The 16,796-nt window shown below is 39.8% G+C and overlaps 2 protein-coding genes and 1 long non-coding RNA gene across 6 annotated transcripts in view; 1 reads left to right on the top strand and 2 right to left on the bottom strand.

The window, feature by feature from the left end:
- Nucleotides 1–6,758, bottom strand: part of rasef (RAS and EF-hand domain containing) — a 17,466-nt gene extending 10,708 nt beyond the window's left edge. The window contains exons 1-6 of one of the 2 annotated variants that reach the window (XM_020602469.1): nucleotides 6,443–6,758; nucleotides 6,139–6,340; nucleotides 2,839–2,985; nucleotides 2,222–2,312; nucleotides 582–677; nucleotides 401–478 (exon numbers count right to left, since the gene is read on the bottom strand). In XM_020602469.1, coding sequence (XP_020458125.1) covers nucleotides 401–478; nucleotides 582–677; nucleotides 2,222–2,312; nucleotides 2,839–2,985; nucleotides 6,139–6,338 — 612 coding nt within the window. In that variant the 5' untranslated portion in view covers nucleotides 6,339–6,340; nucleotides 6,443–6,758. Of the gene's footprint in view, nucleotides 1–400; nucleotides 479–581; nucleotides 678–2,221; nucleotides 2,313–2,838; nucleotides 2,986–6,138 lie in introns of both variants that reach the window. The other variant, XM_020602468.1, reaches the window with a different exon arrangement.
- A 17-nt stretch (nucleotides 6,759–6,775) lies between these two features.
- On the top strand, nucleotides 6,776–12,325 carry LOC109961562 (uncharacterized). The gene is made up of 4 exons (XR_002275150.1): nucleotides 6,776–6,845; nucleotides 7,600–7,677; nucleotides 10,124–10,182; nucleotides 11,415–12,325. It is a non-coding gene; the product is annotated as an uncharacterized LOC109961562 (long non-coding RNA).
- LOC109961559 (uncharacterized) lies at nucleotides 6,920–16,509 on the bottom strand. Of its 3 annotated transcripts, XM_020602465.1 has the most exons (15): nucleotides 16,347–16,509; nucleotides 14,494–16,071; nucleotides 13,944–14,061; nucleotides 13,433–13,620; nucleotides 12,334–12,380; nucleotides 11,967–12,114; nucleotides 11,409–11,569; nucleotides 10,823–10,977; nucleotides 10,636–10,719; nucleotides 9,879–9,945; nucleotides 9,590–9,712; nucleotides 9,350–9,477; nucleotides 9,054–9,170; nucleotides 8,709–8,816; nucleotides 6,920–7,640 (listed from the first exon to the last, which is right to left on the bottom strand). In XM_020602465.1, the coding sequence occupies exons 2-15, from the start codon at nucleotides 15,800–15,802 to the stop codon at nucleotides 7,544–7,546; spliced, it is 2,850 nt and encodes a 949-aa protein (XP_020458121.1). In that variant the 5' UTR covers nucleotides 15,803–16,071; nucleotides 16,347–16,509; the 3' UTR covers nucleotides 6,920–7,543. The 3 variants fall into 3 exon arrangements, with proteins under 3 accessions (XP_020458121.1, XP_020458122.1, XP_020458123.1); XM_020602466.1 differs by having other exon boundaries at nucleotides 13,433–13,617; nucleotides 14,494–16,509; XM_020602467.1 differs by lacking the exon at nucleotides 8,709–8,816 and having other exon boundaries at nucleotides 14,494–16,509.
- Between the last annotated feature and the right edge of the window lie 287 nt (nucleotides 16,510–16,796).

Below are 16,796 nucleotides of genomic sequence, written 5' to 3' on the forward strand. Positions count from 1 at the left end.
TCACCAGCCACATCAACCTGATCAGTGTTTGATTGTTGTGTCTTGTTGCTTTTCTTCTTTTGTCTCTCCTCTATCCACTCACCCCAACCGGTCAAGGCAGAAGGCCGCCCACCAAGAGCCGGGGTCTGTCAGAGGTTTCTTCCGTTAAAGGGAGTTTTTCCTCCCCACTGTCGCCAAGTGCTTGCTCAAGGGGGATTTGTTGGGTTTTCCCTATGTAATAATATTGGTAACAGTAAGGTCTAGACCTTACTTTGTAAAGTGTGCCGAGATTACTTTTTTTGTGATTTGGCGCTATACAAATAAAATTTGATTTGATTTGATTTGACATGGGAGATCAAATTCTTCTGACACCTTAAACAAAACTTTCTGCAATGATGACAAGATGTAGATTCGGTCTCACCAGTGTTAGGTCATTAATCTTCCTCTTCAAAGTTAGGCTTTCATCTTTCACAGTGATGTTCTTGTACTTCTCTTCTATCTGATGAAGAAGTTCACACAATTCATGTTCAGGACATTTGACAGTACTTATAAGTGGTGTGTTAAAGTGAAAATGGAGTGGACTCAATGAAAGAAAACTTTACCATCTGCATCCTCTGGATTTTACACTGTAGCTCACACACTTCACTTTCATAATTTCTTCGTAACTCTCCCAGGGCTGCGTCTGCTTTCGTCTTCTCCTTCATGAACACAAAAACCAAGTCAGATAATTAGTTGCATCTTGATATTTTTTGCAACTGTTTGTTCTTTCTACAAGTTTTGAGCCATGAATGGAGGCTGCTGGGGAATCAGTAAGTGTATCAACAACTGTATCTAGTTTCCAAAGACAGTAGGAGTCGGAACACAGACTTACAGGTGTGTCCTCTATTTTTATGTGTTTATCTTGGACAACACAAACAGCAGCTCATGATTCAAGTGAGTCACTGGTCTAGGGTTACTTACGTTTGTGTACACACACACACACACACACACACACACACACACAGTGATAAAACAAAGTTTATATTCTACACAATTAGGTTTGAAAAGCTGCAAAGAAACACTTTTCATTTCATGTCATGGAAAGCCAAATGTTATCAAATCTCCCTGCCTCTTTTCCCCACTGAGATTCCCGGGAAATACTTCCAATTTTCCAAAATGGTTACCATGGCAACAAAACAAGTTTGATTCAGATAAGGAAATGAAAGTATTACAATGTCAGCCATGTGGTGAACACCCGTGCGTCAGTCTATTCATTGACACTATTTAAAGATATGGTGAGAGTTTTTAAACATTTTGCTCTGACAAAGATTCAGCTGTGGTTTTGTTCCTTCTTCAGCAAAACAAAAATTGTATAAATATCCTTACACACCTGGCTTCACAAATCTTGCCCTGAATTTTACCTCTCCCATCTAGGTCTCATTGAACTGTGGATGAATCACTTTATGTATACTACCAGTCAAAAGCCTGGACACCTTCTGGGAAGGTGGTAGCGATGCTGTAGATCTTTCAGCACCTGACTGACACAGACGTCAACATCAACCCTTCATAAACCTTTGATAACCAGGACAGCACATCAAATCAGTTTAGAAATATCTTGAAGGTAAGAAAAATGTTTTATTCTATACCTTTAACACCAACATTAACTAGATGAGCTGAGTTACACCTTCACCCGAACACTCAGCAAAGTTTACTGAAGCACAAAAAAGCCATTTACACCACCTAACGTTTCAATATTTGTTTTATAAATCACATTCTTGTGACAGGATCAGTTGGGGGAAAAAAAAAGGTATTTAAAGTTCAGGTTTGCCAGAAAATGAAACCACAGTAAAACATTTTCTGGAGCATGCATCTTTGTACAGTAGATTATTATTTCCATCCACACACCACCCATCCTTATCATCACAAATATATACAGCCATATCACTGAGGGCCGAAATGTACACTACCACCTCCATTTATCTACCGTTTTATATCTGGGATACACAGCGTAGCGACATCCATCTTATCGATAGGCGTGTCTGAGTGTAGCTCAGTCATGCACATTTGTTTGACATGAAGGAAGAGCTCAGCAAATGCATCCCGGCTTATCGCATTGCCTACACAAACTCAGGTTACAACAACTAGCCTGGAATATTAAAACAAGATTAAAATACCTTTTGTGTGTGTGTGTGTGTGTGTGTATTGAGCTTTGGGAATTCTACTATGTGCGTTTGTACGGCATATCTACGTTAGTCTGCCCCACCTGCTCCCGAGTTTTACTCTCCGTAGCATGAATGCGTTGGTCCATCTCCTCCTCCATCTCACTGAGCTGTACTGACGCTTGGTCCTGCACTCTGAAAAACAACAGCAGGATCATTTCACTGTACTGCAAATGTCTCAGAGGTTTAACTTAACATCTTATAAAAATAGCCAACACTGGACTCTCATGCCATTTATGTTTCTGTACATATGGAGCCACATATTTACAATCATGAAGATTTCTACTGGAAATTTAATTGATAATATGGCAACACAAAGATCAACAAGCAGATGTGCAAAAGTGTGCAATTTTAAAGCATTAATTGGTATAATTATGCAGCCAGACTATTTGACTCTATACTTTCACACATTCCTGACCCATAACCATGATGAGGAGCTTCACTCTTGTATACCCATAATCCATCAAATCCCATTACACTTAATGTAAGAGCTGCACATATCATGTAAGATGATGATAATAATAATAATAAAATAATAATAATAATAATAATAAATACTTCAGAAAAGAGTGATTAAACATTGAGGCTTGCAACACAAAATATCCACAGTGTTTTCACTGTAAAGCGAGATAAAAATATGGTGTGCATGAATGTTTCTCACCGTTTGATGGCAAGGGCCAGGTTCTCTATCTCTGAGTTCTGATGTTTGATCTCTTTGGTGAAGTTCATGATGACATTCTCGAACTGTGGAATCAGTCTGGGCTCAGTCAGGCTGATGTTCTGGTAAAGTGTCGCTGCTTGTTCACAACTGGAAGAAAATCAGGATTTGACATTAGCTTTTCTACTGTAATACTAACATGTTTATGGTAGTGACAGGTAACCTTTTCAGATTGGCTGTTTCTTTGAATCCAAGTCCATTAAAATCAAAGTCATCTCCAAATGCATTTCCTTAAATACTGTAAAACTAATATAGTTCTGGTGCTTTCTAAATGATATTGGTCAAATTCAAATTCTGTTTATATCATGCATGCAGCATGATTGTTGCATTCATTTCTCCAATTGTGTGTGTAGTACTTGGCATGATTCACCCTAGTGAGAGGGGAACCACTGTGCAGCCGCGACGCCCCCAGTCAGGAGTAAATAAGCAGCACAGCCAAAGCTAGCTAAAGAAAGCTAATGTCATTTTTACACAAAATAAACGATTTGACTCTTTATAACGCACGGTTTATTATTTCATAGAACTAAGGGTTTAATTTACTTTTCACATGTATTTCCAATGTGCCACCCCTCTCTGAGTCTGTACCCCAGCCTGGCCACCCCATCCAAAATTTTTTTAGAGGTCTGCACCTCCCCGAATGAGTAAGAAACTGTTATTTCATTGATTCATACAATTTTTTTTAAATGTGAATGGATTAAAGCCTTTCGGTACAACTATCAAACAGGCCAATGAGAACGCACATTTATTTTATTGTAATTATAATTTTATTTATTAGCAACGAATATTACAGTCAAAATTTGAATGGTGCTTTCCATCAGCAGTGAAATCAGAGTGACAAACTGGGTTGCTATATTCCCAATGCCTAAAGGAAAGAGAAGTTATGGTGCTTCTGTTACAGTGGGTTTGTCTTGAGTAAAAGCACACTGGCTCAACCATATCACAAGTGATCCACCATTTAACAGTTCAACTGTTAACAACTCGGAATGACCTTTAATATTCCTATGGTCCTGTTGTGATGCTTCTGGCTGCAAGTGGTCCTATGGACAGGCCCGGCCCTAACCAATTTGGCGCCCTAGGCAAGATTTCAGGTGGCGCCCCGTTGCATTGCAGTAAATTCCACTGCTAGTGTATATACACTCATAAGAAACGTAATAGCTTTGTCTTGGACATTCTTTTATTTAAATAAAGCAATTGCACACTGAAAATACTTAGAAAGAATTAAAGAAACAAATATAAAAAAATGAACTGAACATATGAAATACAATATAAATAGCTTACATAAAGTACCTATTAATACTCCCAAAATAAAAAGTGTAAACAAGTGACATTAACTTAAAAATACAATATAAATACGGCACTGTGCAAAATAAGATATTAAAGAAACGAGTAGGCACAAAAAAATACAAGGATTTAAATAAAAATAAAAAGATGATCTTACAAAGACCTCTAGTGGTGTTTTTGGTACTGCCGTAACTTAAAAACTACACCATCACCTCCTCAATCTCACATAACCTGCTACAGCTTTACTCTCCTGGTTTTTCTTGCAGCAAAGTCATCTACAACATCATCATATGACAACTGATTTGAGACCACATGGTTTATGCTTATAAATAGCAGGTAAAGTCGGATTATTTGGAAGAGAGGGGAGGCGTCTTAGGCAAGTAGGCTATATTATTATTATTATTATTACTACTACTACTACTACTACTACTACTACTACTACTACTACTACTACTACTACTACTACTACTACTACTACTACTTAGTAGGCTTTGCTGCTATGCAGTTAAATTAATGTGGTGGGCTTATTCTTTTCTGAGGTCTAGTTTTAAGAATAGTGGAAGTTACACTTTTTTTTCTTCCTCCATTTCTGGTGCCCCCTGGATGTATGGCGCCCTTAGCATCTGCCTATACTGCCTATGCCACGGGCCGGCCCTGCCTATGGAAGACACTATACTGTATATGCAAACTTTGACTCGACTTCTGCTAAAAATGCAAGAAGCTTTAGGTGCAATTACCAAAGTATGATTTGAAACAGATCAAAATCATTGACTGCACACGTGCAAGAATTAGTTTGTCACTGACTCACTGTGTACTTTGTAATTCCATGACAGAAATACTAAACCCATTAGGATATGTTAATGTGAGACTTAACCTCAGTATGAGCAATGATGCTGTTTTTCCAGTGTACGTCATTATTTTGTGATAAAATGTCCTGTGTCGAGGTATGATGGAAAAAGTGCGTGTGAGGGTATGTTTGCCTTCTGACTGGTTTAATCCTGAGTACACAGACGCTGTTGACTGTCTGTCAATAAGCCACAGTGACAGTGTTTGCTTCAGCTTCCTACACTGTCACACACAAATTGGCCATAACAGAAACACACAAACTATTCCACGTCAGACCGGCAAAAACTAAGACACAAACAAACATAAGCAGAAGCGGTTGTTAGGAAGTACAGTGTAGTTGACACAATCTCAGGCTGCAGAATACACCGGTTTGGTGCCCTTTTAAAACAAATGTATGACAAAACCAAATGGGGGAAGCATGGAAGGCATCTTGGAAGTAATTTGGTGCTGATGAACCTACTTTTAGTACACTGCCTGATTCCTTATAACCTAAGTCTCTGTCAAATGTGACTGAGTCATTTAATCAGCCTCAGTCATAATGCTGCGGATAATAATGTGCAGAATAGAATCTTTGCAGCAAAACCACATTTGCCAGTAATCAATAGTAGGACTAAGCAAGAATGAGGGTTACATTTTCTAGTGTCTCCGTGCAGAAATAAATTGTTTATTTGGATTATTAATTAATTGATGAGGTGCCTTCAGGAAAAACGGCTCTCAAGAAAGAGATTCATGTACACATATAAAACACGTACGTGGACGCCGCTGGTGACCAGACCCCTTACATTCTCTGGCGCAGTCACACAGGATGTGCACGTAGGTCAAATGTTTGTGTCACCAACATGCTTAATATTTTGTGTATAAGCAGCAAAGATTGTGCAGTATACTCTACTGGACGTTTCCCATCGTTAATAGTTAAACCCTTTCCCTTGTTTTAGAGTTCCGCCTTGTAGGCTAATATATAATTTGTGAATTTCCATGTGTCCCGCTATCATCTTTACGCACAGTGCGCTCACAGTTGAACGCATTGATATCATCCGAGAATTTCCATATTTTAAAACCCATCCACCCATCGCCACAACCTTCCCCACTGACCAGCCGACAGGTGTGCGCGCTCACCTGGGGATGAACTTGGTCTGCTCGCCCAGTCTTCTCTCGAAATGCTCCCAGGCGGTGGACACATACCCTACGTCCGACTCCATATCCTTGCGGTAGCCGCCGTGGAAGCCGCTGGTGAGCTCCATTACAGTCACTGTTCCGTCCTTGTCTACGTCCAGCCGGTTAAATAAACGGTCTGCCTCGGCAGCGGACACCTGCATCTCTGCACACATATTGAGAAACTTGTTTCTCGCGATCCTCCCGAACTGGTCCACGTAAGCCTCAAGGAGGGAGCGCAGTCGATCCTGCTCCTCCGTGTTCATACCTTTGTTGGAGGAATGTGGCCGGCTGGAAGAAAAGAATCACTTTTGTAGAGTAAGGTGATCTCCGAGAAGAAGAAACCCAAGAACCCAGTCAACAACTGGCGGTGTTTTATTCTCAGGACACCAGAAAACCGCAAAGTGAAATCCTCAACCTCCAGACGTTTTCCATGCTTATCCAGACATTGCGACAGCTGTTATGAATTGACAAAAATAATGACCGAGTTAATCCATTTCAGGAGGTTTAAACGCTCAGTAAGTCAAACGTGGACACCTCCTGCTCGAGTGGGGTGCTGTCTTCGCCAAATCTTCTGATTTGTTGCAACCAATAAACAGTTGAACGAAGAGAAAAGTTGCTGTGTCCGACTCAGGGAAGTTCCCAACTATCAGTACCAGTGTGTGAAACAGGTGTGTATGTGTTCACTCTTCTCTTTCTCTCCCTCCCTCCCTCTCTCTCTTTAACAACAGAGGCCTGGGCTTCAGGCCAAATGAAAGTGCTTTCATTGTGGGGAAAGGATAATAGCCTGTATTGGACTGCATAGACTTTATAAATTAGAGAACCAGAGATCATCAACCTGTATGTACTGTGATACACAGGAGATACTTTACACACACTACTAGGCACTCCATGTGTTTCAATCTTAAACTCGGAATCCTGTTTAAAATTCGGCAGTGAGCCTTTTCCTATAATTTGAATGGCTTCTAGAAGATCAAGTCCTTTTACTGTAAGGAATCACTTTTCAGCAGGTGTTTGCACCATATAGCTGTTATTTGCATTACAAAGTAAGAGTAAAAATTAAGAAGGCAGGATCAGATTAAACCAACAGAAAACTCTGGGGCAAGAATGAATTGTGGGTCCCTTTCAATAAAACACTCAATGCCCCTCAGGATAGGAGGGCATAGTATGTCTGAAATCTCCAAACACACACAGTCAAATACAGATAAATTGAAATTGATTTTATTCATCAGTCAAACTCCACCAGACCTCATTTAACCAGTTACAGTATCACAGGAATAAATGCAATAAATGTAAAAACATCTAGCTTCATTATTTCTTTCATTTTGCGCTTTGATATGGTGAATGCATCAGTCCAGTTGTGTGTAAGTCAGAGCACAGGGTAAACTTTAACAGTAGCGTTAATTTCTCTGATTTCTCTTGCAGTGGGGAGATGAGCACAGCCGTAGAGATGGAGCACATTCAGCCTGAAGAGTGACAAACATGGAAACAGGAAGTGTAATTGTATGCTGATATGTTACCGTCATTTTTAGATTGTCTAACCACCCAGCAAAGATATCATACAGTCAGAGGTTTGGTGCTGGTAGTAATGATAGTCCAGCTCTGTCAGGGTCTGAGAGAGGGAGGACCCAAATGTACACACGGACGCAAGAACTAGAGAGGATAGCCAGACTTCAGTGAGAAGACTGAAAACCCCAGAGACACAAAGCTAAAGGCTAACAGACAAAAAGAAGGACTACAGAAGACTTGACTAAACATAACAGAGGAAACTAGGGGAATGCAAAATGAATAGCAGGAAGCAGATAAAGGCAAAACCTAATAACAAGAACTACCAAAGAATTCGTGGACTTGTGTGTGTGTGTGTGTGTGTGTGTGTGTGTGTGTGTGTGTGTGTGTGTGTGTGTGTGTGTGTGTGAGTGAAAGAACGAGACATGGTCAGATGAACCAGCAACCAGACTGAGAGTCGTGAGGTGATTACAAGTACTGAACCAGGAATGAAAACGCGCAACAGGTGAAAGCAAGAAGGACAGCCAGTGACAGTGTAATAAAAGCAAATGAAATAAAAGCATAAGACAGGACATTAGACCAAAACCATGACAGCTCTTTTTTATTCTGGCATATCACTCCCATATTTGCACCACTAGCAGCTCGTCTCTTTTTCCCAGAATAACTTGGTAACTGTAGTATCTAAATTTCATGTCAGTTTAAGTTCTCAGTCTGTGTGTGTGTTTGCTTTTGCGTACGCCACTAGTAACAGTCACTAATGTCTTCATAATAGTATCTTTCAGGCAGCCTTTAATACCTACATAATGAATACATATTCACCTTGACCTGGCTAAGTTTTCTGAATGACTTTAACAACAACAGTGGAGAGCAGCTTTAAACAGCTATTCACTTAAAGAGTGCTAAAGAGCTGACAGTAACACATTAAACTGAAACTTCACAGACACATTCAAGTGTTGATAAGTCTCACAGAGTGACTGTTTACACTTCTCTGTGAAATTAATGCAGACATTTATTGACTGTGTGTTTACCTTTTGCAGCGTCTGCAGAGCTTCAGTATATTCTCTAAGGTGATCTGGCAGAAACTGAGTTTGACAGTATGGAGGTGTCCATTACAGTAATTTGCCAGCAGAGTAACCCTGTGTCACATAAAATACTTTACTCATCAGCTTTATTGCAAATATGAAGGGATGTGGCAACAAAACTACACACAGCTTAAGCGAGCAAAAAGATTTTTCTTGTAGCAGATTGCATCCACTGAAAAATAATGGTAGATCTTTAGCAAATCATATCCTGACCATTACATGTAGCACATCACACACTGTCACAAAAACAGAAATATACTACAGTTCAGTTTATTGTGTGTTGTGACCTACCCTCTGTTTCCTGTGCTGGTGGAACTGAGATCCAGCTGCTGTAGTCTCCCACACCCCAGAGCTATAGACTGTACTCCTATGTCTGTTACTGCCTTACAGCCACTTACGTCCAGGGATCTGACATAAACACAAAGAGACACACTATAGCGGTAAACTGCCAAGAATTCAAGAATACCTTTATCAAGTATTTCTGCTGGTAGAAACCCCACTGACATAACAGAGACATTTCATTTAGGTTAGATACAACTAATTTTAAGGTTAAGATAAGGCTCTCTTACAGATCTGTGTGTCTGTACCTAATACAAGGTGTGTATTTGCTGATGTTGTGCAGTGTTAGGTCAGTGACTCCACGACAGAAACTGAGTGTCAGACTCTGAAGTTTGACACAGTTCTGAAGCAAAGTGTCCAGTGTGGCGTCAGTAACCTGTTACAGTAAACGAGAAACAGAGTTAAAAATGCAGGTGTCACTGTTCTGGTAAGTTAAAAAAAAAAATCTTTTACATTAAAATTCATAGAAAGTTCAATCTCAAACTCACTGCCTGTAGACCAGTTACATTGAGGGAAATTAGACATTTGAGCTGTGAGGTCATCACTGTGAGACAGCGTGTGTTGACTTTTGGCACCTGTCCAATGTTAAGATGCTGGAGGCCAGGACACATCTAAAGAAAGTGTACATATTGTGCATACAGCAGAAAACATGGTGTCATGTTGTGCAAAGCACAGACATGATGCAAAAGCACGAGGAGTCACTTATTCACAAGCTAAAGGATATTTGAGATCTGTTTTAGATATGGGAGCTGGTGTTTGCTTTTCAAAATAAAGTACCTCATATACACTTTGGAGACAGGATGGAGTGAGGAACTGACACCCAAACACCTCCAACCTGCACAGACTAAGGTGAAAACATGTTCAGACAGTAACAAACAAACATGTGCACATCCTAATAGATCTGGATGAATTATCCACTACAAAGCTCAGCTGAAAACGCAAACATTATTGTCAAGTACACTGAAACAAGACATGTTCTAGCTAAAACTCCTCTGTATTTTTGTCACATGATGTCATTGCAGATTCGCCCCACACCCCAGTGCTTCATGCTGACTGAACAATGTCTGCCACAGCTCAATGGGTAACCCACCTCCTCCTGTACAGCTGAACACGGGCTTTTCCCCCAATTTAAAAAAACTAGTCATAACTGTGAAAAGCAGTGTTTGAAGTGGTTTTAAAAAAGAGAAAAAACACAGGATGTCAGGTAACACATTTGGATTCTAAAGTTATGAAATGTAACTCAGATTTCAGTCTGGCTGAACAAAAATGCATCTGACCTCCATGCATGTATGTAGCTGCAACATCATATCACATCACACAGCTTGGTGGATAGATACATTTATACATTTAATTCAGTTCATTTAATGTTAAAGACAGGAAAACACATCCATATACTGTATGTATGCTAATTCCTCGTCTGCCTAAACATCCACATACAGTAGGCCTACAATATAGTACAAGGTCAACTAACATTATATTTATACATAAACAGGTTTAGAGAAATTTGTACAGAAGTACATGAAAGAACTCTGACCTCTCTTTGTGCCTTATGATGAGTTTCTTCAGTGGGTCATCAGAGACATGACAGCCATTTAGGACAACTGATCTTAGTTTCAACCTACACAGAAGGTCAATGAACAAACAGAGTAACGCTTTATATCATCCTTACACTTTATATACTACACTGTGCATCTGTGTGTTTATGTATTTGTGAAACTGACCTTGTGCAGCTGTCACTCAGAGCTTTCACTCCTGTGTCTGTAGCTCCACTCCAGCTTACATCCACACTGATCACACGTTCACACAGCTGACCAATCAGAAGCAATATCTGATCACCATGGAGATCTGGACCAGTGCAACTTGTGACCTTAATTTCCTGTAATCAGCAAATGATGACACACATAAAATATAGTCTCATTCAACCAGTTAATGAAAAAGCAGACTACAGATCTCTAGTGACCCTGCATCCATCCATCCATCCATTACCTATACCACCACCATGCTGCCCAGAACATGCATCTCACTGGTAAATGACATAAGACCCACTTTATAGTTTTTTTTTTCCTTCCAAGTGAAAGATGTCATTACTTAACACAGACAGCCCAAAGGCTTACTGATTCAGAGGGTTTAACCCTACAGCTTGAGGGCCCTGCTGTAAAGTCTGGTGATGGCAAGCATCCACAGAGTTGTAGCTTTTCTTTATCTGCCCTCTGATCCTCTGTAACTGCTCTGAGTGATCTATAAAGTACCCCACAATAATGGGATGTTTACAAATCTTTTGACTTGACTTCTGATTTGCTTCTTTACCTCTAGAGAATTTCTGCACAAGGTGAAAAATGTGTTGAGGCCACATGAGGTGACAGAAAGGCTACTGCAGCTGTACAGGCACAGACTGCGGGGACGACAGTTGCCCACAAACAGCAGCCACCTCTCTGTCAGGGTGGAGTCTTCAATCCTCAGACTTTTCCCTTGAGAAAAAGAAAAACAGATTTTATTTTCAGTATATCAACTTCAAGACTTTGGCTCTGACCTACAGTGTGTGCACAGCTATGAAAGCATGTGATGGTGCAGGTCTGGGTTATCTTACAGCGTGTTTGTCCAGGGTGTGGTACAGTACGCCACTGCAATGGAAGTAATCAGCTTACATTATAAGAACACACTATGTGCTGCTACCTGGAAAACTTCTGGTCATCCCACTTTCCTAGGTCATTGTGGTGGCACACTCACTGAGCTTTAAAAGATAATGTTTCCACAACAGTCATACACTCCAAACAGCAAAAGCTGCGAAGCACTAACTGTAGCTGAAACATTTCCAGCCAACCTTTTTCAAGTGATAACCTTCTACGGGGGAGTGGGCAGACTCACACAGTGTGTGATCCATAGCCAGGGTGTGCAGGCGGCTGCACACCTGCAGCACTCTGCACAAATCACGATGAGGCAGAAGAGACAGGATGCACAACCACACCTCATCAGGCAGACGCAGCCAGCGGTCACATACAGGGACACCTGCTGGCTAATAGGTGTAATGACAACACATTGGTATAGAAATACAATAAAATTCACAAGAATGAAATACGTGCTAAAAAAGAAGAATTATTTTAACACAATATCTTCTTTCTATTTGAAAGCACACAAAAGTACTTTTACGTCAGACATTTAAAAAGGTTTTCACATGAAATTAGAGGCACAACCATGTTGGGATAAACAAAGTGATGATGTACAGATGTCTTACTCTGTGTTTATAGTCGGTGTTGTTCGTATCGCCATGATCTGTTTTACCTGTAAAAGCAAATAAAGAATTATATATTCATATTCTGTTAGGGTGTAACATTGGGTCACCTGAGAAAAATGAAACATCAGGGAAACTTCTACTTTCATAAAACTTTACCAAAGATATAATCACACAGTCAGTTTAGTTTAACAGGTCTTCCTTTTATTTTTATTACTTGTGACCTTCATTAATTAAACACTACAGCCTGAACAGGGCTGTATTCCAACTTTGTTATAACGTCAAAATAAATAGTTAACTTTGTGAGGACAAGGTGTTCCCACAGTGTGACTATAGCGTGACACACAAACACCAACTATGTTGTAACTGTAATAAAATCCATTGTATCTTATGACTTGCTGCAGGATTGGTATCTACTAAAATGTGAAATTAATTTTTTAAGGAACAGAATTTGTTCCTTAATTATATCTGTGTAATGTTATACTACAAGTGTAAAATCATTAACTCCTGTCTTCAGTTTGAGGTCAGTATGACTTAATTTATTCTTCTTATTGTTGCTTTACTACCATAATATTTAATGAATTCTCCTAATTTCATTATAACTTTCTAAAAAAAAAGTTTTTTTACTTGAAGTTGTTGTTTTATGCGTTTAGGGACTACACACTGTTGATGTTTGGGGTCACAGTGACCCCACTGATAAACCAACTCCCTTGAGTGCTATGGATTCTCACATTTTGCCTTTATGTTTAATGTAAAAGGTAATATTGATCAAAACAAAAGTGTTCACAAACATTAAAATGGGTCTATAGTACTCCCCAACATCCTCAGCACAAACACACACACATGCACACACAGGAGCTCTGCAACATCTTCATGTACATATGCACTGAAGCACAGACTCCCTGTCACATCCACATTAGGACCATGAAGATGGCTACATTATGGAAAGCTGACATGGGGAGGAGGGATGTGAATCTGGCAACCCACAGGACAACTGCTTACCCCTGACAGGGATGGAGTAAACACAGATAAAGGGAAGGACAGAGCATTTAAAATTTCATAAGACTTTTGTAGATATGTATTTGCGATTTTGGATATTTACCCAAAGATGGTGATGTTGGTCTGAGGTCATCATGAGGAAGTGTGTGTGTCTCTGCAGGTTCCAGGCATCTGTGTTTATCCCTGGAAAGTGATGTGTGTTTCATTCTGTCCTCTGGTGTGTGTCTTTTTGAGTGTGTTTGTGGATTTAGTTTGGTTGTGTGTGTTGCTGCTCCTGCTGACTGGAGACTGCTGGAGACAGAGGATGAGGTTCAGTTTGACACACTGGTACAGTTACAGTATATATTCGAAAACATTTCATCAGGCATTATGGGTAGCTTTGAAATAATCCCATGTTCGTTATTCAGTAGAGTGAGGAAGATTGTAGTTTTATCTATTAACAAACAGATGTTTCAGTTATTTACTGCAATATCCCTTTTTAAATTGTACATTCTGGAGTTTTTACTTATATTAATAAAATTCAGGAATCCATAACTACTGTACTTTTTCTAAATAGAAATGAATCCAAAATGTTATACACACAAAAATCACTTCATCAGTGTTCATGTGAGTACTTTATCTGCTGCTGTGGCTTCCAGGGACCCCAATGTTCACTTCTCTTCTTTTGACCTTTGACATCCCCCCGATGACCTTTAATGGCTTCATAATGCTCAGTCTGTTTTGACAGCGAAACTGACCACAGACAGAGGGGGAGGCAGTGCACACATGCATCCACAGAAAGACACATAAGTTTAATATATTAATGTATGCACACACACTAAAGTTATGGTTACCATGACAGTTATTTTATATAGAATTGGTAGAAGATGAAATACTGTGCTAACCAAAAACCTGCCCTATAGGCCAGTTGTTCCCAATCTTTTTATGTCATAATGCCTTAAAATATCGTCACTTTTTCATTTTTTGCACTATGTTCTGAGTAGTTGCAGACAGATTTTTCCTCCTAAGATCATTTCATTTAAATGACTTTTCAAGGCCTGAGGAGATAGAAGTATACAGTCCTGCAGTTTTTTGTAAAATACGCTTGAAGCCCTAGACAATAGATGGTACTGGTACAACATTTAACTTTAATTAACGTCTTCCTTCATATATGATATCCAGTACCTGGGTTAGCAAGAAGTGCAGCGCTCTCCTTCACATCATCAGATGCAGCCCTCAGGCGCTCCATAGGTGTGTTAATAACCTCATCAGTTGAGGTTCTGGTCTCTGGAGTTTCCTTTATGAGATAATCACGATTGTTGCCATTGAGGTCCAAATGTGCAGTGCTGGTATTCTTCTGACGCAACAGTCTGCTTTCAGGACTGGGCTCTGCAGATGTTTCCTTGGTCTCTCCATGTTCAGTAAGTGTTGTTCTATTTCTACAGTATGTGGTTCTGTCCTGGTTTTTATTAATGATGTCTGAACTCCCCTCCTTTGTTATTTCTGCAGCTGTAACCCTCTTGCATTGCACTTTATTGAGATGTTTTTTAATCTCAGGATTTGTAGTGGAAGAGTTAAATTCTAAGCTAGACATGGGTAGAGCTGCTGCTGTACTTTCTTCAGGCGTCTTTCTCTGATTCTCAGGTGACTCTGTGGAGCATCCTGATTCAGTATGTTGGCTTTGTCTCATTCTGAGGTGATGCAGTTGATCCACACAAAATTGATACTGCTCATATATTGACAAATTCGATGATAGTTTCAAATTATAGCTGAAAGCAGTATTTGCAGTCTTTGCCATGTGTTTGGCTACTGCCTTTCGTTCATTGTGGGTCATATTATCGTCTGTATATATCACAGAAGCAGAGCTGGATTCTTGCTCTTTATGCATTATTCCATCCTTTTCCACCATCCTGCCATCATCTGTTTTCTTCTTCTCAACATCCTTCCTCATTACTATCTGATTTTCTCCATGTGACAGAGCTTCAGCTGTTTCATAAATCATATCTGTGGAATCACTGTTCCCAGCACCAGACACTGTGCTGTCAGAAATGTTTGTGTGATGTCTTTGATTAGATGTGTAAAGTCTGCTTCTTCTGTCTTGGCTGGGAGTTTGATTATTGGTGATATGCAGTCCGTCCATACTTTTCATACGTCCAGTTTCTCTGTTCTCAGGCCAAACCTTCTCAATACTTCCTCTTCCTTGAAATTCTTCATTACGACCTGCGGTGCAGGAGATTGGATGATTGTTTTCAGCTGATCTTTTTATTTCCCCCTGTTTTGCTACAGCCAATATCAGATGGTCAGCTCTGCATATTTCCTGGTGAATCTCTGACCCACTGCTGATGAAACTGTCAGCCCAGTCCAACACATGCCTCAGCTTCTGCTGCTCACTGAAGAGAGATTCACTGAGAGGAAGAAGGCTGATGCGCCGTCTACTATTTCCAGCGTCCTCCAGGAGTTCAGACATAACGTTTTTGGTACAGTATGTCTCCATAGTTGGATTTGCTGCTAGAGAAGTCCTCTGTTGCTCCTGTTCTTCACAAGTATGTGTTTACATATTTATACATGGCATTTAGCCTCACTTTGTCCACTGCACATGCCCTGATTTAGCATTCAAAGATCTTAATAAATGAGGATCCAAGGTTGTATTAGTAATCACACAAGCAGCTGTGCAGTTAAGGCTGTTTTCTTTCTTCATCACTTCACTTAACCTTCATTTGTTCAGAAGAAATGATGATCAGGCTGTAATGTCTTAACAGCATCCTGCTCAAACAGAAGAAGCAAAACAGCATTTACATTTACAAAAACAATCACCATGCAATACATATTCAAAGCGCGAACATATTCTCTCTATAATTCACTGGCAGCACTAGAGCAGCCAGAGCTTAATCCAGCTCAGGAGGCTCACAAGTCATTCTTAACCTGAAGATTTTCCTTCTTCTGTTTAATTCAGCACACCGACAGCTGTAGAGAATGTACGGTAGACTCACCTTGAAGTCTTTACGTAAATATATTTGAAATTGGGCATAATGACATACCTCTCCTCTCCTGACAGTAAATGTTTGAACACTTCCTGTGTTGTTCAGAGAAACATCACCATAGAGACGCAAACACAAAATGCAGTAACACAGTAACACCACATGAGAGAGACAACATTTTGAGGAAGTTGTCTTGAATCTCAGAGGTTCATACATCAGTGTGTATTGACAGGAATAATACAGAGAACATTAAAGAGATTTTTGATAATTATTTTAGAGAATAAACCCAAACCTCTGTCTTGTTCATAAACTATAATACTGAAACACTCATATAAGCTAATGTGAAATTACTGATGCATTTAGCACTATATTGAAGATAGGGGAGGTTTATTGTGGCAGTAATAACATATAAAACAATCCGTGTTTTCTTTTATAACATACAAACATTCAAAATGTTCACTTCACAAAGTTCATAAGGCTTGGTTGTCCCAGGACAGAAGGGGTCATTAC

Source organism: Monopterus albus, unplaced genomic scaffold, assembly GCF_001952655.1.
Source record: "Monopterus albus unplaced genomic scaffold, M_albus_1.0 scaffold56.1, whole genome shotgun sequence".
In the NCBI taxonomy this organism is placed as follows: domain Eukaryota; kingdom Metazoa; phylum Chordata; class Actinopteri; order Synbranchiformes; family Synbranchidae; genus Monopterus; species Monopterus albus.